This window comes from Vitis riparia, chromosome 5 (assembly GCF_004353265.1).
Source record: "Vitis riparia cultivar Riparia Gloire de Montpellier isolate 1030 chromosome 5, EGFV_Vit.rip_1.0, whole genome shotgun sequence".
NCBI lineage: Eukaryota > Viridiplantae > Streptophyta > Magnoliopsida > Vitales > Vitaceae > Vitis > Vitis riparia.
In genome coordinates, this window is record NC_048435.1 from 11,170,248 (window position 1) to 11,193,522 (window position 23,275).

Consider the following 23,275-nt stretch of genomic DNA (forward strand, 5'->3'; position numbering starts at 1 on the left):
GGCAAAGGGCGTGGTGCCAAAGGAACAATCACACCAATGTATCTGAGCTTCTCAAAAACTCTAGTCAAAGTCATGCCCAATTGAGTGAACTATCTCGTAGGCCTCTGTGCATATAGTCTAGGCGGCGGGGGAATAGTGGCTCTCAGATGTGGTGGTCATCTAGTCTAAGCAATGTAAGGCTGCTGAACATAAACCACCTGATACTAATGCCGTGGATGAGATAAATGAGCTCTGACTGCAGGAGGTCTGTAAGGTGAGTGATGTGTGGGCCTCTGATGTTGATAGCTAATAGTATCAACCTCTCCAAACCTACTAGATGATTCAACCGATTTCTTCCCTTTGCTGTCAGGAAAATGAGCAGTATCTGTCCATAATCCTCGAGCAATGACCTCCTCAACACTGAAAGTTGCATGAACTAAACTCTTAAGATCCTGAAATGGAATGCCCACAAGGCGTCTAGAAAACCTCGGTTGTAGGTTCCGAAGAACCATATCAATCTGATCTTACTCCTTAGGTCGGTCTATCATACCAACCACATTTGCCCTTCAACAACTAACAAAATAAGAAATAGACTCGTCTAGACTTTGTCTAGTGGCCTCCAACTCTCGTCTAGATACATCAATGTTGGCATTGAAAGCAAGTTGAGTCAGAAACTCATGATCCACGGTCCTCCTAGATGCGAAGTCTCGAAGGCTCAACTAAGGCAAACCATCTCTAAGTTGCCCCACTAAGTGACATGGGAAAAAGGGCCACCAGCTGTGCATCATCTATCCCATGTGCTCTCATGACTTTGTTGTATAGTCTCAAGCAGATCTTAGGACAACCAATCCCACTATAACACTCAATGTCTGACATACGAAACTTGATGGGCAAGCTAGCCGCCGGTACGCCATCCCTATCATCCCAAGTCAAACTTCCATCCTATAATCCGATTTGTCTCATCCTAGACTCAAGTCTCTCAATCCTGGCCTCCTGGTCGGCTAATATAGTATCATCAATAGTAGTAACAATGGGAGATGATACCGTGGCAATAGATGGTGGAGCAGTCTCACAATGATCTAATAGATGGAATGGAACGCCATGTAAAGTCTCAGGTGGAAGAACTTGTGTTGTTTAAGATGCATGGGGAACTGTCTTATCAGTGCTAATGCCAACTAGATGATGATCTTGGCGAGAGCTCTCTATATGATCCAAGCGTCTACTGACTCCTTCCATGAACTCCTGAATAGAAGCAAGTGTGGAAACTAGATCGTCAGACATCTCAACTAAACTATCTGAACTCTGATGTAAATCTACTCTGATCAATCGACCTCCAACTCTCCCCCAAGAATGTGACTCCAGACTCTACCAACTCCTAAATTGACTCCCTACAATGCAAACAAAATGGATGAAGGACACAATATAGAACCCTAAAAGACAACTATACAACATAAAAACACATGGTTCTGGGGTGGCAATCCAAAATCTGGATGTATGATGAGATCTCTGGAGTCATAAAGGTGCCCATTGTGAGATGGATCAATCGACCTCCAACTCTCCTCCAAGAATGTGACTCCAGACTCTACTAACTCCTAAACTGACTCCCTACAATGCAAACAAAATGGATGAAGGACACAAGAAAACATATGGTCCTAGGGTTGCAATCCGAAATCTGGATGTATAATGAGAACTTTGGAGTCATAAAAATGTCTATTATCTACAAACGTGACTAGAGAATTCCCATCAATAATCCAAGATGAAAGAGGTGTGAGAAACACACTATCACAAGATTGATACTCCATCTATAACCACATATCCTTAACTCAACCTTCAACTTGAGCTCCATGAGGAGAAAAAAATGATAAGGTGATCAAGACAAATCTCTTGAAAAAAGTGTAAATGTGAAAACGTGTCTTTCGTTTTTCTGTAATGAAAATATGAGCATCAAGTCGAAAATTGAATCAAGGATTAAACAAAGAATGGGATACTGGGCCCATGATAGGTGTACTATGTAAAAAGATTATCATGATCAATGAACATATCCCAAAGCATCAAGCAAAAGACAACCAACTGAGAGGATGTGCTAAGCCAAGAGATAGAGACGAAAGCCCCAAGGAAAAAGCATGTTAAACTCATCAAGTGAAAAGAATAATCTAAGGCGACATGAAAAAATGTGATCCAACTGATATTGAAACTCATAGCGATCTCTAAATACTCTCAATCGGAGACCAAAAAATGGAGTATTGGATCTGAACTATAACTAAAGAGGCTCTGAAGACCCTCAAATGCACCCACGTTTAGGAAAGAAGTCCTAGTCGAAAGATCTAAGGCTCGACCTATAAGGTCAAGGTGGCTCTAAAAGAAGATGGGTGGACTTTAAAGATCCCTAATAGAAGATATTGTACCCTCTGGTGGTACGCAACCCTCTACACGCCTTTGAAAAGATGAGGCACTTCCATGCAAGGTGGTCGTCACCTCCACACATTCACTACCTAGGCATCCCAAGGGGTTGTTTCCTATGGTGAAAGCTCTTGCAACTCTCAGCAATCAATAGTCAACTAAAGTGCACAGTGAGTGGTATGGGTACATCCGAAATCCTATCAAACTAAAGTAGAAAAAGAAACACACTAGTCACAAAAATATCCTAAAATTTAGCTCTGGAATATACAAGTCTTCAAATATCAGACTCCAATCAACATCAATGTGTCGACCTCTTCCAGAATGCTGTCAAACATAGATATAGCCTATCGCTAAACCCTACTCCTAATCACTAGCTCGGTCGAAAAACAAACAAAGCAATAAGTCTCATATCAAATAGGAGATCAAGGGAAACTAGTTCGATTGAGATTAGGGAATTGGAAATAAGAGGATAGGTGTGAGACCCACACAGACAAGCAACGCATGCATCATGCAAGAGAAGAGAGGTCATCCAACAAGCAGTCAAATAAAGCACATGTATATCATCCAAATGTACACACAAGCTAAGAAAGAAATATGATAATCAGGGTGAATATCTAACAAGAATAAATGGCATGCTCAGAGGTGATCGAAATAGTATAGAACCAAAAGAATCAAAATATAAAGATAAAAAAGATAAGCAACACTAAGAATATCCAAGTCAAGGTAAGCAGAGTAATCATACAACAAGGAGAGTCAATATGTGAGGATGAGCGAAATGATCAATCAATATAATCAACATGCCAATGCCTCAAACGAATACAATAACCAAGCATGCATAAAGGATAATGATATCAAGAGCTTTCAATGTGCAATCAACAATTAAGCAAACAAAAGCACAAAGAGAGGTGGGTACCAACTGATCGACCAATCAAACGCCACATTTGTCTCAACCTAAGTTCAAGCTTGACCATTTAGTAATCCCTAATGCAGTCGCCATTTTGTGGACCCCGCATTTCACACGATGTGTTCCTACTCAATGGCAAAACTCACTTTTTACTTATTTGATAAAAGTTTTATTTTTAGAAAAAGACTTGGAGTCGACCCTTATTTTTATTTTTAGTTTATTTTTAAAGGGAAAACAAAATAAGAAAGAAAAACCCTAAGTGTGACTCCTTATTTGGGGTCCTAGGCTAAAAACAGGTCTGTGAAAAATTGAGTCGAGTCTGGGGGTGAGGTTACTTATTGGGAAGGTACGGTAAAAAGACCAAAAACACCCATCTAAGTTCCTAAAAATGGGTCTCTACTAAATAAGATGAGACAAGCATGACAATTAACTAGGAAATCAATGGATACCCACAATGACCATAGGTTAAAAGCAAGTCATGATAATGAATAAATAAACAAAGTGAGAGTGAGAGCATGTCTTGGCAACAGGTAATAAAACGCTATCAAGGAAACAAGGTTAGCTCAAGTATAAAATTATTACATGCATATCAAAGAGTAAGACAAGGATCAAACAATATTCATTTAGTATAGCAGTTGACAATCAGAAGAGAAAACTCCTATGTAGGGTCCCCACCAAAGCCCAATTTATCTTGCATGAATTCGTCTCACAAATTCCATTATTTTGAAATTATGAAAAATTCATTCTTGCTTGTTTAAAATCAAAGAAGATTTGAGAAAAGTGCTTACCTAAAAGGAAAGGTAGCAAGTTTATTTAAAAACGGGATTTTTAGCGACTTAAAACCCTAATAAAGGATGGAAATTGGTAGAATTAAGAAATATTTGAAAACTGGAGTGGAATTAAAACTATTTGAAAGAAAACTAGAATTTCGAAATTTATTTGAACATTGAAGTCTCGAAAAATAAATTTAAAAATTAGAATTTTGAAAAAATTATCTGAAATGGGAATTCTGAAAATTAAATTTGAAATTTGAATTTTGAAAAATTATTTGAAAATGAAAGTTTTGAAAATTAAATTTGAGAATAGGAAATTTTGAAAATTATTTGAAAATGGAAGTTTAAAAAATTAAATTTTGAAATTGGAATTTTGAAAAATTATTTGAAAATAGAAGTTTTGGAAATTAAATTTGAAAATTGAAAATTTGGAAAATTAAACTTTGATATCAAAATATGAAGAATTAAAAGAAAGATGAAATGTGGTGGTGGGATTGCCTACTAAGAGTGGCCATGCATGGCCACGCAGGAGTGGAATGGGTCCTATGGCCGGATTTTGCCTGGGATCAACATGACTGGGGACATATCTCGTTGCAGCTTTCTTCATTTTGAATGTGTAATTAACGTAGTTCACTGAAAATGGTCAAAATGGTCCTTTCATGGTTTCCCCAATCACACGCCAACTTGCTTCCCAAACACGTCTCATTAGTACTTTTCCCATCAAATTCCTCTTTTCAATATCTTCTCAATGTTTTCTACCATAATGGTGCATATCTCACCAACTTCACCTCTGACACGATTGAGAGTATCTGTACTCGGATTACTAGAGAAGAATTCTATTTGCTGATGTAAAACCCTTGAAAATTCATCATTCAATACATATACAGGAGCATAGTGGGCCACTTTCCCATGGTTCTTCATGAACCTCATCTAAATATCTTTAATGAAAATGGGATCCGCTTTTCGAAGGTGTTGTTGGCCATGCAAAAGAACGCGAGTCCATCGGTTCTGAGTATGTGAAATGGCTAGCGATCTTGTGAGAAACAGAGTTTGGAATCGGCCTTGGGAGACAACTTCTCAAGAATCCAGCGAGCGATGACACCAGTGTTGTTGGAGATGGCGTTGAACTTAGGAAGCACCATGGTCCATCTGGCCACCAGCACATGGAGAATCACCATGATTGAAGCGACCTATGCACCGATGTCTTCATCCTCGGAGGCGACGACATCTTCATTTTCGGATGTTGACATCGCACCATCTTTGCTATCACAACTGGAACTCGAATTCGAATCCGAATCCGAAGACGTGGATGACGTTCCTGATCCCTCTGCATCCTCCTGAAGTGCTCCAATTCCCGACAAACCAATCTATTTTTTATCTCATTAATCTTCTTGGGCCTTTTGCGAGCGCGGGTGCTGTCACTAAACTCTTAGCTGTCATCATCAAGATTTGAGGTCAAGGATTCATTCTTTTTTTTTTTAGTGCTGCGGTGGGGTTGTCGCAGAGGACGAGCACATTCTAGATGCCATTGGACTTAATGGTGCCAAGAGCATGGTCAATTTTCTCCACAAGTATGTTGGTGCAAGTGAGATGCGTCATTGTCTCCATGCAGATCACATTTTGCATCTTGTTGGCAATGATTTCGGCACGGTCGTATTGCCATACTTCGACCTAGGAGTAGGTGATTCCAAGATCAATTCTGATGGCTGGGAGAAGGGCATTAGAAATATGTTTTTCCAAGGTGTTGAGTTTTGGATGAGTCACATGAAGGTTGCATGCACATGAGAAATAATGGGAATGGACTCGAGGGTGATGAATGGTGGGGGTGGCAGGTTGGGCAAGTGTGTGAGAGAGAATTTGTTTGAAATCTGGGTGTGAAGAGCATGAAAAATGAGGATATGAATGGTGTAAGAATGAGATGGGAATTACTAGTGGGATAGGTGGTGGAAGGTAGTGAGAGAAGTGGGTTTAATGGGTATTGAAAGGTATAAGTATGGACATAGTGGTGAAATCGGCTGCTGGTAGTGTAGAGAGAAGCGCTCAAGATTGAAACAACATCTCCGAACCTGAAGACAACTCCAACGAGGTACATGAGGAAGAAAATTGTTGCTTGGCTTGGGCTGCCTTTCTCTATTTTCTATATTTCACTTTTGGCACGACCTAGACGTCCACTAGTTGTAGCTGAATGCTAGAAAATGATGGGTGGAGGTGCAAAGCTCGGGTGAGAGAGTGGCAACGATGGAAAGAAAAATGGGTTGATGGGAAATGGTAGCTTTGTTGCTACCATGTGAAATGGGAAGAAAGCCAAAATGGAGTTCAAATGGGTTTCAAATGGAAATCTTGCAAACATTTCATATAGGATCTCAAAACAGGGCCAAGGAAAAAAAATTAGAAGTCAAGCATAAAAATGCATATAAACAAACTCAAATCCAACAAGAATATGCAAAAGTTTCCAATGCTCATATTTAGGCACCAAAATAGAATCCTAGCATGCACAAAGAAAATAATGGAACCATGTGAAAAAGAAGGAACAGGTAGGTTATAGAAAACATACCTATGTTACTCCCTTCCTGAAGCTCTCTTTTACAGTTCCGTTCACTCCTTCTTCGCTCCCAACCCCTCTCTCAAGCTGCTACACGTTTTTCTTATATATATATATATATATATAAAACCCTGTTGAAAAACCTTCTCCCTCATGCTTTGTTTTCGCTTCCAAAATCTCTTTTTTTCAATTCCCTTCCCTTTCCGTTTTCTGTAACTCCCTCTATAAAAAAAAAGTCATATGTTTCCTTTTCAATCCAATTTCCACCCATTTTTATGCTCACCCCACTGCTCCTTTGCTCCTTGCTTAGAGATGTCTCCCTCCCTAACCACCACCATGGCAAAGTGGTGGTGTCCTTGGCCATGCGTCCATGCATACAACTCTTAGCACTTGAAGAAGTCGGCCCCCCACTCCTCCAAGATGCCACCAGCTCTCCTAGGGTGATATGAAAATAGTGCTCCAAAAATAACAAAAATAACAAAAAAAAAAAAAAAACTAGAGCAAAATGAGGGTCTACAAAGTTTTATAGAAAATGAAATTGATTATTACAAGGATAAAAAATAAAAAATAAAAAATCATATTTTGATATACATTTCATCGTTAAAAAGGGTTTTTCAATCATAAATTTTCATATTAAAACAATTTAAGTTGTTAATGGTCTTTTGTGTATCAATTTATATATATATATATATATATATATATATATATATATATATATATATTTGTATTGTGTATGCTTGACCAAGGTTTGATCAAAGTGACTCAATTGGTTACTGTTCACTCAACCAATTAGTTACTATGCATTAGTTGAGGTTGTCAAAAGATTGTTTTAACTAATTGAATTAGAAACCTCAATTGAATGAGCTTTTGGATCCTAATGATTACTTCCACTAGAATCATTGCCAAGCGGACTCTAATTATAATTACTTATTGAATATGTATATTATTATTATTATTTGTTTTGTCATTTCTTAGAGTTTTTTCAATACTTTTACAATTTTTTATTATTGATTTTCTTTTTTATAAATTCCTATCCAAATATTTACCGAATGTTTTTACAAGTTTTGATATTTTTATCCTATTCATTCTTAAATATTTGCATGACAATTTAAAATTGATTCTTATTCAACTTAAACCAAACAAATAATGAGGATATGAGCAATGGTGTAATTTCGATATTTTAATCTTATAAAATTATACGTTATTATTTTTAATCATATTTTATTTTACTCTTATTAATAAAGTGTGATATTCTTGTATTACATAAATAAGTTAATAGCATATATTATTAGGAATGAGGTGTGTGCTTTGTGCCCAACAGTATAAGTTTGATATAAATATAAATGAGTTTATGACGAGTTCTATTTTTTATTTTTTATTTATTTTTAAGTGGTGACAAGTTTTGGCCAGATTCATGTGTGATTTTATTTTTATTTTTTTTCATTTTTCAACTTTGAATTATTTTTAAATTATATTTATTTATAATAAAATTGAATTTTTTTGAATATATATATATATATATATATGCATTGATAATGCTAAGCGGTCTTCAACTTGCCTCAACTTGCCTTCTTACCATTTCTATTTATCATTGATAATGTTGAAAATTTTTATATATTTTAATCCCAAAGATAGGGTTTAACATCACTCTATTTAAACCATAGCATTAGGACAAAATAGCATTGTTATAAATTAATAGAGGTAATCTTAGGTGTCAACCAAGATTACCCCCCTCTTAGGTGTAGAACGTGAATCTCTCATTGTAATTACCATTTACCTTACTTAGCCTAGTCATTTACCTTATTTAGCTTAGCTAATTTTGTACATATACAGTTGTAATGTTTCTTACCAAGATATAGAACAATATACTCATTCACTAAATTTAACATGGTATCCAAGTTGCACAGTTGAAGCGATTTGAAAACTTACCATGACTGAAAAACAACATGCTCTTGATGTCACCAAGGCTCTCATAGATGCCTCCTCACCATACTTCCTATGCTCCTTCGATCAGCCCAACCACTCCCTCGTTGACACACCCTTGAATGGTGACAATTACACTACTTGGTGGAGTGCCATCTCTCGCACCCTCAATGCCAAGAACAAGTTGGGTTTTGTCACCGACTCTCTTTCCAAACCTAAAGACGACATCGCTGCTGCCCTCTGGAGTCGATGTTGCGACATGGTTATGTCATGGCTCCTTCACTCCATTGACAAACAACTTGTTAGCACCCTGGTTTATTGTGCTACCCCCGCTGACCTCTGGATCAAACTGGAAACAAGATTCCAACAAAGCAATCAGACATAGATTTTCCGCATCAAGCGGTATCTCACAACCTTGACCCAAGATAACCTCTCGGTCACCCAATATTATGGCTGACTGAAGACCTTCTTGGAGAAATTGGCTTCTCTTCAGTCTGTCAACTCATGCACCTTCATAGCCGTAACCAAATACTCAGAAATCTAATCTGTTGATCAGATATATCAATTCTTAATGAGTCTTAATGAAACTTACCATCAACTACGTTCACAAATCTTTGACATCTACTCCTTGCCACTTTTGGCCTATTACTACTCTATCATACACCAAGAAGAGTCCTAACACTTGGTGAGTGTCTCCACTTCCAAAATCGACGCCCTGACTTTCATTTCTTGAGCGCCCAGTCACAAATCCACCTCACAACAACGATCGAAGAGAGTTTGGCCTCCGAGCTCGCTTCTCTGCTCCGGTTGTAAGAAATCGGGACATACCCGCTACCATTGCTTCGTGGAGATCGGCTATCCCGAATGGTGGCCGACCAAACCCAAGGAACTATCGACAAGCTCGACTCTGGCAGTGCATAATGTGACAGCTAGCTCGACGATCCCCTCCACGAGTGTTGTCCTTAGGCTCTCACTTGAGCAATATGGCCATCTACTCGAACTTTTGCAGCCCCCTACGCTTGCCTTCTCAGGTCTATCACCATGCCCACTTTGACCAATTACATCTCTATCTTGGATAATAGATAGTGGGGGCCACCCACCATATTACCACGTCCAATTTTATTTCAACTTTACACCCTATTGCTCACCCTCTTTCTATCAGTGTTCCTATAGGAAATACAATTTATGTCACCTCCACGGGTGATGTTAAATTGTCCTCCTCCCTTACCTTGCATAATGTCCTTTCTATTCCTTAGTTCAAATTTAATTTAATGTCTATTAGTCAATTGACTAAATCATTAAATTGTGTTGTTTTCTTTTATCCTAAGTTTTGTCTTTTTTTAGGACCTAACCACGAAGATGCTTATTGGAATGAGTGAAGAGCACGATGGTCTCTACTACTTCAAACCTGTCATAGCCACTTCTTTACAAACTTCGAGGTCTATTTCTTTTGAGGTGTAGCATAGACGCCTTGGTCACCCCTCCATTCATAATGTTCTTAATTTTATTTCTTGTCCTAAAACCTTGGATATTTGTGATAGTTGTGCTCATGGAAAGCATACTCGTTTACCTTTTAAATTGGTTTTAAATAAAAGTTATATGTCTTTTGAACGATTATATTATGATATTTAGGGTGGATACCATACTACTTCTTTATGTGGTGCAGATTATTTTTTGAAAATTGTGGATGAATATTCTAGGGTTACTTAGCTTTACCTAATGCGTTTCAATCGAAAACCTTGACTTGTCTTAAATTTGTTGTCACTATGGTTCAAACCCAATTTAATGCAAAAATTCTCCACATTCGCACACATAATGGTCAAGAGTTCCTTGCACACTCCACACAAATATTTTTTTTTTCGAACATGGCATTTACATGAACGTACTTGTGTGGAGACACGTCAACAAAACGATGTAGCTGAACGAAAACATCAACACATCCTCAATTTGGCTTGATGTCTTTGTTTTCAAGCTCATCTACCTTTAGAATTTTAGGGTGACTGTGTGCTTACTACTACTTATCTGATTAATCGGATCCCCTCATCTTCACTTCAAAACCAAACTCTTTTTTAACATCTTTTTAACCAAACCCCTCGATACAATCACTTGCGAGTTTTTGGTTATCTCTGTTATGCTCAAACAATCACTTCGCATCGAGATAAATTCCATCTATGTGCTGATCCATGCATATTTTTGGGCTACCCTCCCAATCATCGTGGTTATAGTCTTTATAATCTTAAACATAAAAACATTACCATCTCTTGTGATGTGACTTTTGTTGAGCATATTTTTTCATTCCAATCACATACACCACCTACTCATCCTTCACTCGTCTTACCTCTCCCTATTTCAGATACAATCTCATCCTCTTACCCTCATATTACTTCTGAACTTGACCTACCACATTCCACATCACCACCACCTCCCATTTGCCCTCATCGTACCATAAACAGACCCTCTCACTTACATGATTACTTTTGTCCTACCTTATCCTCATCCACTACGTTCTCTACTCATTCTAACACGTCTTCCAGTACGACCCATCATTTATCTCATTTTGTTTCCTATTCTAATTTTTTACCTACTCATTACATTTTTTTTATCCATGTTATCACAGTCAATTGACCCATCTAGTTATTCTCAAACTATCAAGCATTCACATTGGCGTGATGCTATGCAGACTGAAATCCAGGCCCTTAAGGCTAATAACACATGGACTCTTACTTCTCTTCTCTCTGGAAAGAAACCTATTGGTTGCAAATGGGTGTTCAAAACCAAGCTTCGTGTAGATAGTTTGATCGAACGCCATAAAGCTCGATTAGTTGCCAAGGGATATACTCAAGTTGAGGGCCTTGACTACCATGACACTTTCGCCCTCGTTGCCAAGCTTGTTACGGTTTGTTATGTTTTTTTCATTGCTACAGCTCGTCACTGGCACCTTCATCAACTCGATGTCAACAATGTCTTCCTCCATGTTGACTTGGATGAGGAGGTCTACATGACCTTACCACTTGGATATGGCCGAAATGGGGAGTCCCATGTATGTCGCTTACTCAAGGCTCTATACGGATTTAAGCAAGCCTCACGCAATTGGTACTCCAAATTATCATTTGTGCTCCTTTTGACCAGTTACTCTCAATCTGTTGCAAATCATTCTCTATTTACATGGACTCAGGTTTCCTCCTTCATTGTAGTTTTGGTATATGTTGATGATCTTTTAATTATAGGAAATGATCTTACTATTATCACTGACCTCAAGACTTTTCTAGCTGATCGGTTCAATCTTAAAGATTTAGGGACCCTCAAATACTTTCTTGGTCTTGAGATGGCACGTTCTCCTTGTGGGATCTTTCTTTCTCAACGCAAATATGATCTGGACATCCTAGCCGACTCTGGTACGTTAGGATCTCGCCCAACTTCTTTTCCCATGAAACAACACCTGAAGCTCACTCCAGAAGATGGGGTCTTACTCTCTAATCCTAGCCCTTATCGAAGATTGGTGGGTCGTCTCATTTATTTGACCATCACTCGGTCGGACATATCTTTTTCTATTAACATATTAAGCCAGTTCATGCAAGCTCCACGAGAATCGCATTCTTAGGTTACCTTACATGTGCTTCGCTATCTGAAGAGCTCACTAGGCCATGAACTATTTTTTCCATCCACTTGTGACTTTCAGCTTTCTGCATAGTTTGACTCTGATTAGGCCGGCTGTCTTACCACTCGCCGCTTTACTACAGGCTTCTTCATCACACTTGGGACCAACCCTCTTTCTTGGCAAACAAAGAAATAGACAGTTGTCTCTCATTTTTCCGTAGAAGCTAAATATTGTGCTATGGCCACCACTACATGTGAACTTGTTTGGCTCAAGACTCTGCTCTCTGATCTTATGGTATTACATCCCAAGCACATCATCTTTTATTGTGATAATCAAGCTGCACTCCACATTACACACAATCCAGTCTTCCATGAGCATACAAAACATATAGAGATTGATTGTCATTATGTCCGTGAAAAATTCCGCTCCGGCCTTCTTATGCCAATCCATATCTCCACGCAGCACCAGATCGTCGACATCTTCACTAAAGCCCTTGGGAAAGACATGTTTCATCATTTTGTTTGCAAGTTGGGCATTACAGACCTTCATGCTCCAACTTGAGGGGAGCATTAGAGGCAATCTTAGGTGTCAACCAAGATTACCTCCCTCATAGGTGTAGAACGTGAATCTCTCCTTGTAATTACCATTTACCTTACATAGCCTAGCCATTTAGCTTAGCTAATTTTGTACATATACCGTTGTAATGTTTCTTACCAAGATATAGAACAATATACTCATTCACTAAATTTAACATAAATAATATTGTAATTTTCCACTACTAATATTTTAATGATATGGTTCCTTAAATTGTGAGAGCCTCTCATCATTGGTTTTCTAAAAATTCAATTCCACCCTCCATTTGCATGAAATTTCTATATAAAGCCATTAAGAGAGCTCATCTCTATTTGGTTAAGTCATGCAATATAGAAGGATTCCCTTCATGGAAGCATTTTTGAGATTATGTCACTCATTTCATTAAACAATGAGTAAAAATGAATAAGACCAAGGTACGAAGACATAGGATCAATGAAACAAAACGATAAGACAAAAGATACAAAACAATGGAATCAAATATATAGATCAATGGGACCAATTAATAAAGTTCTAATATCATCCTTGTGAGCAAAATTACAAATTTATAGAAAAGAATGGTTAATTTTTTCGGTGCTTTACTTATTTTGTAAGCACTTCTAATCATTTTGGGAGTGAAATGACAACATTTGGGTGAGGGTTTACATTGAAATTGTGTTCCTGAAAAATTAATTCATTTCTTCATTATCACGAACAAAATTTCAATTTTCTTGTAATATTCATAAATTTTATTTTTTAGATTATAGTACATGATCTTCAAAATAAATATATATTTTTTTTGGAAGAGAAGTGGTTCTTGATGTCTTCGAAATATACAAGCTAGATCTTATTAAATCTAGTTTGGTAGAATTTGGGTGGTGGGTCATGAAGCAATGGGAATATCATATCCAAACCGGCAATTTGGTTTCCAATCTCAGGTGAGGGAGCCAACTCCCAGGTCTATCGGGCATATTCGGGAGTCCAAACATCATGTGCTAGCGAGCCTTACGACCAAGTCTGGCACGACGAGGCTGCTGATGGTGCCCTGACCTTCTATGATTCTATCTGTGGTCTTGTACAAGAAGACGAGGCAAATATTATTAACTTATAGCTCGTTCCAATAATCCAACAAATCCACTGCTCACAGATGTCTCCTTGTAGAAATTTTTGGCCACCTCACCACAATATGGAATTGTTTGCCCAATGGGATTTTTGATAAAAGTGTGGTCATTATAAAAATTATTTTTAAAAATACAACAAATTGAAAAATATTTTCAATTCTATGGCAGTTTGCGTCCCAAAAACTGCCTCGATTTTGGAAGGTGTATTTTCAAAAACCATCTTTAGTCAAATGAAACCCGGACTAAACCGAGAAATCCGGTAGCTACCCCCAACCCTTTTTTGTCATTTAGACAGCCGAATTTTCTACCTATTTAGTGGAATATTTGGCAAAGCTCCACATTGCCACCACTTTATTTATTGTATTTTAGGCAAAAGCCCATCCAAACAAGTCCAAGTTGTAGATGTCTTTATCTTGGATGAGTAATGCATTTAAAGGCCTCCTTGTTCTTATCACCATCCGCTGTGAGATTGGTTATATTAATTTAAAGAAAAATCAAGGATTAGGACGGTGGCCCTCAAGTCAAGCATATGACATGGGCATCACTCCTCTACACACTTTCCAATGCTGAGCATTGCAAAGAAAAAAGAATATATTATTTTCTATAAAAAAAAAATTATATTGTTAAATAAAAATAACATAATACTTTTTCAAATTATAAAATTATTTAAAATTAAATAGTTAAATTTCTTCCATTTTTAATATATTCATATTTAAATATTATACATAATTCATTCAATAAAATTTAAAATATTAATATTTTTATACTTATACATAATTTAATTAGATAATATAAAAAATAAATATTATTTATTTATAATTTATTTACACATACTTTAATTTTTTTATAATTAATTTAAATTTTAATAATATATAAATTATACGATTCGTATTGAATCCCTAAACCTTCGATTTTTAAAACATTAAAAAAAAAACTCAGTCAAGACAAGCAACTTATCCTGTACAATGACTCTGACGCTGTTCCTAAAATGCCCTTCGAAGGGGCTACATGAGGGATCATAAAGTGAGGAAAATGCTAAGTAGTTTCTAGCTCTCAAAACTCTTATTTCTTTAGCCATTCCTTCCTCTATCAAAACCCAAACCTAAGACCATTTGAAGGGAATTCTTGAGTGCCTCTCAGGTCCTTTTTGTGTAACTGGGCATGGTTTTCAACAATAACGCCACTCAAAAGCATAGGTCTAGCCAACACTCCGATGACCAGACTTGCCCATTCAGAGTTATTATAAACAACCAAAGGATTAAAAAAATATCAATTATTGGATTTTGTGGAAATATGGGATGGGGGATGGGGGCAGTGATGATTTGCCTGTAACTCAAGTAGGATTGTTATTACTATCCACTATCTAGAGAGGGTAGTCACTCTCTTTGAGTCCAACTATATTAAACACCACCCATAAAAGGCTAGAGACTATTTTTGGATCTGAAATAGTTACGAAATCAGACCCATTTATTTTAAAGTACTTCTGATATGTTTCTCTTTTTTGTTAAATAATCTAAACTTAGTGGAGGAACCAACAGAAAAGAGCAAATTTGGTGAGAATCTTGACAATAGCTAAAGAAAATTTGGAAATATTGAAAGTAAATCTCCCACAAAGGACAAAACAAATCATGGCAGTATCAATTTTATAGTAGACAATTCTTCACATGCATGTTAACAGTTCAAAGATTCCATGACTAGTTGCACTACAAAGTCACCCTGCCTTATATGGAGTGAAATATTATAACAAATGCAATTCCTTTTGCACATAATTCAAACGATTATCATTATTAAGATTGAAGGGAGCCAAAGTGCAATGACAGAACATGTAGCTTCTATCAAAATTGGACAAGCATGAAAACAAAAGAGCATGGAAGAGGCTTTAACAATAGCACATTCATAGAGACTTATCCCTACCTTTATTTCAAATCATTCTAAGTGATAGATAGAAAGACATGGTCACATCATCCTTTCCAGGAATCATTGGAAGGTGAAACTTTGCATTTCAAGATACAGAAAGCAGTTAAACACTGAGCCTTTGATTTTGGGTGTCTTGGATGTCCAAGCTCATCTTTTAACATTGTCTAAAGCTGTCTAAGATAAAATTCTCTAGTAAATAGCTCTATCTCAACAAAACCAGCATACTCACATGGGACCAACCTTGGGGCTTATAAGGAATGAAACTTGCCACATGAGCAACTATGATAGATCTCAGGCCTTCCTCTACCTCTTTCTCCCTTAGTTCTGCCCAGTCCTTAGGCACTGCAATGTGTCCTCATGGATTAAGATGTAGTTGCTTGCTTTGTTTTTTCCCATAGGCTCTCAAGAATTTATTAGAAAACTCCAAAAAATGTGGCTACAGCAAAAACAAGAAACAGTGCTCCACCCAAGTAGCCAACCTGATGGGAGATTTGAGTCAGTTATATAGAAATCAAAGTACAAGCTTTGTAAAAAACATTATTTCCTACCAGTTTCTCAGAAATGTAGTTGGCAAGTAATGCTCCTCCTAGAATTGCAATGGTTGTTGCAAATAGGTGTCCAGCAATGGCTCCACTTGCCACACCCCATGGAGACTACGGAGTTCATAAATATAAATAATCAATAAAATTCCATGATTGAGATTTTGTGAAAAATGAAAGGAAGACTACGGTTGAGATTTTATAAAATTGCACCTGTGCGGCACCAAGAGCAATTGTTGCAAGCATAGAGCGGTCTCCCCATTCCTAAAAGCATTTAACAATATGGTAAAAATGGAATGTGTGCTTCAGAATATAAAATCCTTTAAGACATCCAAATGAAGCTACTAATTTGCTTATGAAAATAGGATTGGGCTACTGTACTATCATTGTGTCATAGCCATGGTATCTTGGTTTGCTGCCTTTTAATTGAAAAGGAAAAAATGGAAAAATTACCCAGATGAAGATAAATTATGGCAGTGGAGACACAAGGATAGGGAGATAGAAGTTGGCATTGCAACAATTTTAGAAAATTTGGATCACCGAGACCATGTCTTGGTTTCAAATTTCATTTTTTTTATAGGCGGCATCATAGTTTCAGATTTTGGATTGACTAACCATAATGAAAGCAAGCATATATCTTTTAGTTATAATTAGGTGTTGCTAAAAGAAGATGCTTACAGCAAAGAATACAAGGCTAAATGACTTCCAGACGATTTCAAGTGGATTTGTGAGTCGTTTTGACACCTGAAGACATTAAACACAGCATCACTAAAAATAAGAAATTCATTTCTGAAAAAACCTTCATAGAAGGCAGGCTTTAGAAAGACCACCTTTTCCTTCACAAGCTCCTCAGCCTCCACAAATTCATCAAGTTCAGGTCCACTCTTATCACCACTCTTAACTACAATTGATGGAAGGTCCCATGCATCTTTTATTGACTTGAGGCCAAAGAACATTAAAAGAGTTACTGCTGCATATTCTCCAATTGGCAAGGCTGTTCAGGTAATCACAGAACATGATCAGATTACAAGAGACTTAATGATTGACAGGTGCAGGTTCTCAAATAAAAAAAAATGTCATACCGCAAAGAGATGAAAATACTGGAAGGATTTCAAGGTGGATAAATACTTTCCGATACATGATGCAGTGGCAGCAAGCAAAAACATAAAGAATCAACATGAGCTGAGCAATGCTGATTCACAAGTGTTAAAGACCATCCACGGAGGAAGGTGATCATTAAATTGAAAAAGGAAACTAATAGTCCCAGTCAAGGGTGCAATGTCTACCACAATCCAACAAGCTGGCACATCCAAAACAAGGTGTAATTCTTTTAAATGCTGAGCAGAATAATATTTAGGTACTTGGGTTAGCCCACATTTTCTGATAATCCAGATGATCATACAAGCATTCCCATATTATATGCCTAAAATCATCTTCCATCATATGGACAGCTTTGATACTTTAGTCATAAGCAAAAAAAGAAATATATCCATCAATTTCTAGATGGATGATGAATTGCCATTCTGAGGGTGTTTATATTAGAATCATTTTCAAGACTAATACTCAACTGATTTCATGTGTCTCTATAAAAAGCTTCTAGAAATGGGACCCTTTAATTGCTTAGTTCTATGAAATTTTGTTTGCACATCAACAGATTACCCAGTGAGACAGACTATGCCAGCCCTGTTTGTTAACTGCAGTCCCATCTATGCCTTAACATCTCGTCTGTGTGATGACATGGGAACCAAAAAAATAAAAAATAAAAAAGGGAAGAGAGGGATGGGAAAGATGATATAGAAAAACAAAAAGAAAGAAAGATGAGAAATTAATTTTCAAAAGCTTCCAGGTCTCCAAAAATGCCATTTTGAGCTAGAACTTTCTTGGCATTCTTTAATAGAAAAAAATAAATGAAAAACAGAATCAGAAGTGAATGCACTTCTGAGAAGTTAAATGTTGCCTTCCATGAGGACAACATGAGAGAGTCCATTGGGATGGAATGATCATATGAAACAAAAGAATAGCTGCACCAGTTTGGCACTATTTGGTTCAAGATAGAATATTACAAAGCATTAGCAACAGTGTTTTAATAGGCTGTACACTTCCACTTCTACTCACAGAAGACAACCAGCCAGAAGTAGAGATGCCAATAACTACAAACTTACTTGTTTGAAATTGAGCAGGCACTGAGTGAAATATCCGTCCTATCACAACTGACAGGATTGTCATAAGTGAAAGAGCACCCATTGATCCCAAAAGAACCTGGTCAATGATTCAGTAGTTCATGAACACAATCAATTTCCAAAAATAAAAACCCATCAATATCTTCCTTCAAACAGCACTTTCAAGATACCAACATCAATTTAAACTCAAATGTTTGTATCAAAAGATCCATACATTCATAAGTTCATATTGAGTGACAAAAAATTTGAACATTTTCATACAATTAAGTCATTCTAGTAGGAAGTGTGGAGGAGTGAAGATGGGGTTTCAATTCTTGGATGCAGCATGTTATGTTGGCCTTCAACCTATATGGGCATGCTATTGGGATCTTTTATTAATGGTAAGCTGGTAAGGGATTCAGTATTGGAATGCATTGAGGGAAGGTGAACATCTTGGAAGGGACAATATCCACCGCAATATATAATAAAGTCTTGGAAGGGGCCATACCTAAGGAAGACAAACACCTAATGAGACTACCTTTTCAGGTTTACCTATTTATTTATGTCCACCTGTGTAATGCCAGTTTCTTTTTGGAACATATTAGAGCAGTTTCCAAGAAATTAACTGGGGGGATGGGAGAAAACAAGGACAGCTCATCCTTAAAAGCGGTTCACTGTCTGTTTTGCAAGGAAGTTGGAAGGACAAGGCATTAGAATTTATGCATGTAATTAAATATTACTAGGGAAGTGTTTTGGGGGTTTGCAGTTGCAAGAGATAAATAGTGAAAGGAAGAACTTGGTGGTAAATTTGACGAGGTAGTTGGTGTTATAATGTGGGGAGAGGGGCAAGAGGATTGGGCCTATGAAAAGATATCAAAAAAGTACAGAATGATTTTATTTTCTAACCTGTATTTCTGTGGGAAATGAACTTAGTGTTGAGTTCTAAATTGGTGTAGGAGGCTCCTCTTAGGGATTCCAATCCAGATTCATCAGTGGTCTTAAACACAGATAAATGGTAGTTGTTTATTGGTACTCAGAGGGGGCAAATGGGTATTGGAACTCAAAATTTCTAAGAGGGACACCATAACTAGGAGTTGGAATTGATAAAATCTTTCATGTGATGGATTTCCAGTTGTCAAAGTCAAGGTGAAAGGGCAGGAAAGTCAATCTGGAGTGGAAAGGAACATTTTTTGGTCAATCTTTTCTACAAGGTGCCGTGTGGTGTGGGGGTGTGGGCAATGCCCCTCTAAGAACGGGTTCTTCACATAGGAAATGGCATAGGAGAAGATTCTTATGATCAACCATCTGATGAAGAAAAGGATCATAAGGAATTATTACAAGGAAGCTTTTAAAGCCATATTTCTCTCCATTGTTGGTGTCTCTAGAGTGCTTCCAGAACAAATGAAGCAGGCTCTGTCTAACCGGTATGAAAACTTCATAGGAAAAAGTAAGAGGAAAGAATGGAAAACAGCCCCTTGGAGATTATTCTGGTGAATCTGGAAGGAGCAGAAGCAGAAAATTCTTTAAGGCTAGGAACTGTGAAAGCTGAATTTGAATGAGTCATTATTCCTCAAGGGAATCACCATGGGAAGTGAGTATAAGGTTGTTGAGTTTTGAGCGTCCCGCTTAATGAGGCTGAGGTTTGCAGCACAATGGAGGCTATGAGGTGCTGATTAGAGGGCAGATGGAGGCATTTTTTCTCACAATCATCCAGAGTTGCAAAGCTTGAGAAGTGGCTTCAACTTATGAAAAGGGAGGCTTTAGTAGAAGAGGACCTCTGTAGATATTTTAAGATGTGAGCATGTTTCTCTCTGTAAGAAGGGTGCATTCCGAGGTGTGAAGTGAGAGAGAAGGGATGCCATAATTAGGGTTTTAAATAAGACAACCTCTTCTTTTGATTTTTCATTTTTTTTTCTTTTATATTTAAAAAGTAATCAATGTCGAGTTGTGTGAAGCCTAATTATACTGTACACTTTTTCCCAGGACTGCAAATCGACTTTCATGATAAGGCTGAAGAGGTGGGTGGGTGGGTGTGGGGGGTGGTTTGGATCACCACCCTCTTCCTCCTGTTTGAGGTATTTTAAGTAGTCTACACATGCATTAATCTACCCTAATTTTCACATTATACTAGGGATTATTATGATTGATTTTAAGAGTGGAAAAAAAAAGAGGAGAGGCGATCATTGCAAGGCATTGGATTACCTTATATATATATATATATATATATATATATATATATATATATATATATTAATCATATTGAAAATCTGTAGCAACAAAGTGAACATAGCTCTAATCTTGAGAGTGAACCATTATAAATCCTGTGTGAGCTTTATCTATTTTTTGCTTCTTGTGTGGTATTGCTCTCGTAAATAGGGATTTACTCCTAACAATCAGATGTGTTAGGTATTAAGCTCCTGGTGAGCTATTTTTCATTAGACCTCTCTATAGAATTGTCACTATGGTAGAGTTTGTGACTGATTTGTCAAAAATTGTGCACTATCACCGCCATAAAAACCAAACTCCATTTTTCATTAAAATTAACAAGGTACAACTAACCTACAGATTTGAAATTACTACTTATATACTTGCTATTGATTATAATTCACAAGAACAATAGTAGTTTTTTAAAAGGGAAGGGTTAAGGAATTACCCAATGTGAGATATCACGTTTTTCAAGAAGCCTCAGACACCGTCAAATTTTGGGTATTCACTTAATCTTGTTAGGTATTAGTGCTTTGCTTCTAGTATTCAAGGTTCTTTATGTTGGGATTGTCTAAGATACCTAAGCCATGAGAGGGCAAGTCTCCTCTTGATGTCAAGGCAATTATGAGAAGTGGTTTAGAAATAAATTTTTATTCTTAGATAGGTGGGTTCAAGTGGCAGGATATTACTGCAGTGATTTTCAGCCCAACGAGTCTTGGGATAGAGTTGTGGGGTTTCAATGTATTTTTTAGACCTAGACTCCTGCATTGGCTTTATGAGGGGTGGATAAAGATATTGCTTCTCACCAAAACTTGCAATAGACAAGGATCTTCGTTAAAATGAACAAGAAAGTAATTCCAAGGAAGCTTCATATAGAGTTTTTTTTTTTTTATATAGATAAACGCACAAGGATAAATTAGATAAAGGGTGCTTGAAAGGCGACCCAGAGCATACAGGGAGTATACAAGCGTCACCTAAAAACAGGAAACAAAAGGGACAAGCACTCACCGGCCCTCAACAAGAACCCAACCAGTCCCAAAAGTTAAACAAAGTTAAGAGGCCTACAACTATAGAAGATTTAGCCCAAGAAAAGAGATTACAAACAAAGGAATTTTTCAATCTTTGAATCGACAGGACCTCATTATCAAAAACTATCCTATTTCTTTCCTTCCAAACCATCCAAAATAAGCAAAGAGGAGTTACCCGCCAAACCTTTCTATACTTCTTGTCCTTAAAAGAAGCATACCAACCTAAAAGAGTGTCTCTAACCGTAAACGGAATGACCCAATTAACACCAAATAAAGAAAACACGATATCCCACAAAACCTTCACCTTAGAACAATGAACAAGAATGTGATTTATCGTCTCCTCTTCAGCACAACACAAGGAACATCTGTTAGCTAAAATCCAGCCCCTCCTCTTGAATTGATCTTAAGTAAGAACCTTCCCCCATGAAGCTTCCCAAGCAAAAAAACCCACCTTTGTAGGAACATACGGACTCCAAATAATGCTCCACAGAAACGGGACTGCACAGCTATGATCAAGAGAATTATAAAGGGACTTTACAGTGAAAATCTCATTTTTCGTCTCTTTCCACACCATCCTATCCTCCACATCAGCATTCAGCCTCTTTCCTTGAATGGTCGAAAGGAATCTCTCCACCTCCTCCACCTCCCAATCATTGAAAGGTCTAAGGAAGCGGGGAGTCCACCCTCCCTCTTCCCCCATTGAATCCCAACAGTCCGCTACCCACGCATCTTTAGAAACCGCTAAATCAAACAAGGAGGGAAAGGCCTCGCAAAGGGAAATGTTCCCGCACCAAATATCTTTCCAAAACCTCACCCTTTTGCCATCCCCCACCGAGAATGAAACATTGTTGAGCAGCAACAAACCTTCCTTACTGATTTCCTTCCAAAGCCCCACCCCATAGTCCTCCCTAACCCCGCGAGGACTCCACCCTCCTCTTTCAACCCCAAACTTCGTACTAATTATAAGACTCCAATAGGAATCCCCTTCAACCGCAAAACGCCAACTCCATTTACACAAGAAGGCCCTATTGAGAGTAGAAAGATTTCTAATCCCTAATCCACCCTTCTTTTTATGAGAGCAAACAACAGCCCACTTTACAAGATGGGGCCTCTTCTCCAACGCTCCCCCTCCCCAAAGAAAATCCCTTTGAATTTTCTCAAGTCTTAATTTAACCACTCTTGGCATACGCAATAAGGACATAAGGTAGGTTGGCATGCTCACCAAAGTGCTCCGAATGAGAGTGATTCTTCCACCCTTAGAAATGAACTGCCTCTTCCACAAGGCAAGTCTCTTCCGCATCCTCTCTTCCACTCCGTCCCAAACCATCACCGACTTATGCGAAGCACCCAAAGGGAGCCCCAAATAAGTGAAAGGGAGAGATCCCACTTTGCATCCAAGGTCAGCAGCCAATAACTCAGCATTCTCCACTCTACCCACCGGCAAAATTTCACTTTTGTTCAAATTAATATGCATACCAGAAGTGGCTTCAAACCACAGTAATAACCAACTTAAAAAAGTCAATTGCTCTTGGGAATCCTCACAAAAGACCAGCATATCATCAGCGAACAGCAGGTGTGAAACTTGGATCCCAACGCCTTCCCTTCCCCTTATCCTGC

The 23,275-nt window shown here is 37.7% G+C and overlaps 1 protein-coding gene across 1 annotated transcript in view; it reads right to left on the reverse strand.

Annotated features, from left to right (window-relative positions):
• Positions 1-15,683: 15,683 nt before the first annotated feature.
• LOC117915393 (protein PAM71-homolog, chloroplastic-like) overlaps positions 15,684-23,275 on the reverse strand; it is a 34,747-nt gene continuing 27,155 nt past the window's right edge. Inside the window, exons 5-10 of the mRNA XM_034830969.1 lie at positions 18,429-18,525; positions 17,097-17,260; positions 16,945-17,010; positions 16,480-16,530; positions 16,276-16,380; positions 15,684-16,206 (exon numbers count right to left, since the gene is read on the reverse strand). Of these exons, the coding sequence (XP_034686860.1) occupies positions 16,141-16,206; positions 16,276-16,380; positions 16,480-16,530; positions 16,945-17,010; positions 17,097-17,260; positions 18,429-18,525 (549 nt within the window). The 3' untranslated portion in view covers positions 15,684-16,140. The remainder of the gene's footprint in view (positions 16,207-16,275; positions 16,381-16,479; positions 16,531-16,944; positions 17,011-17,096; positions 17,261-18,428; positions 18,526-23,275) is intronic.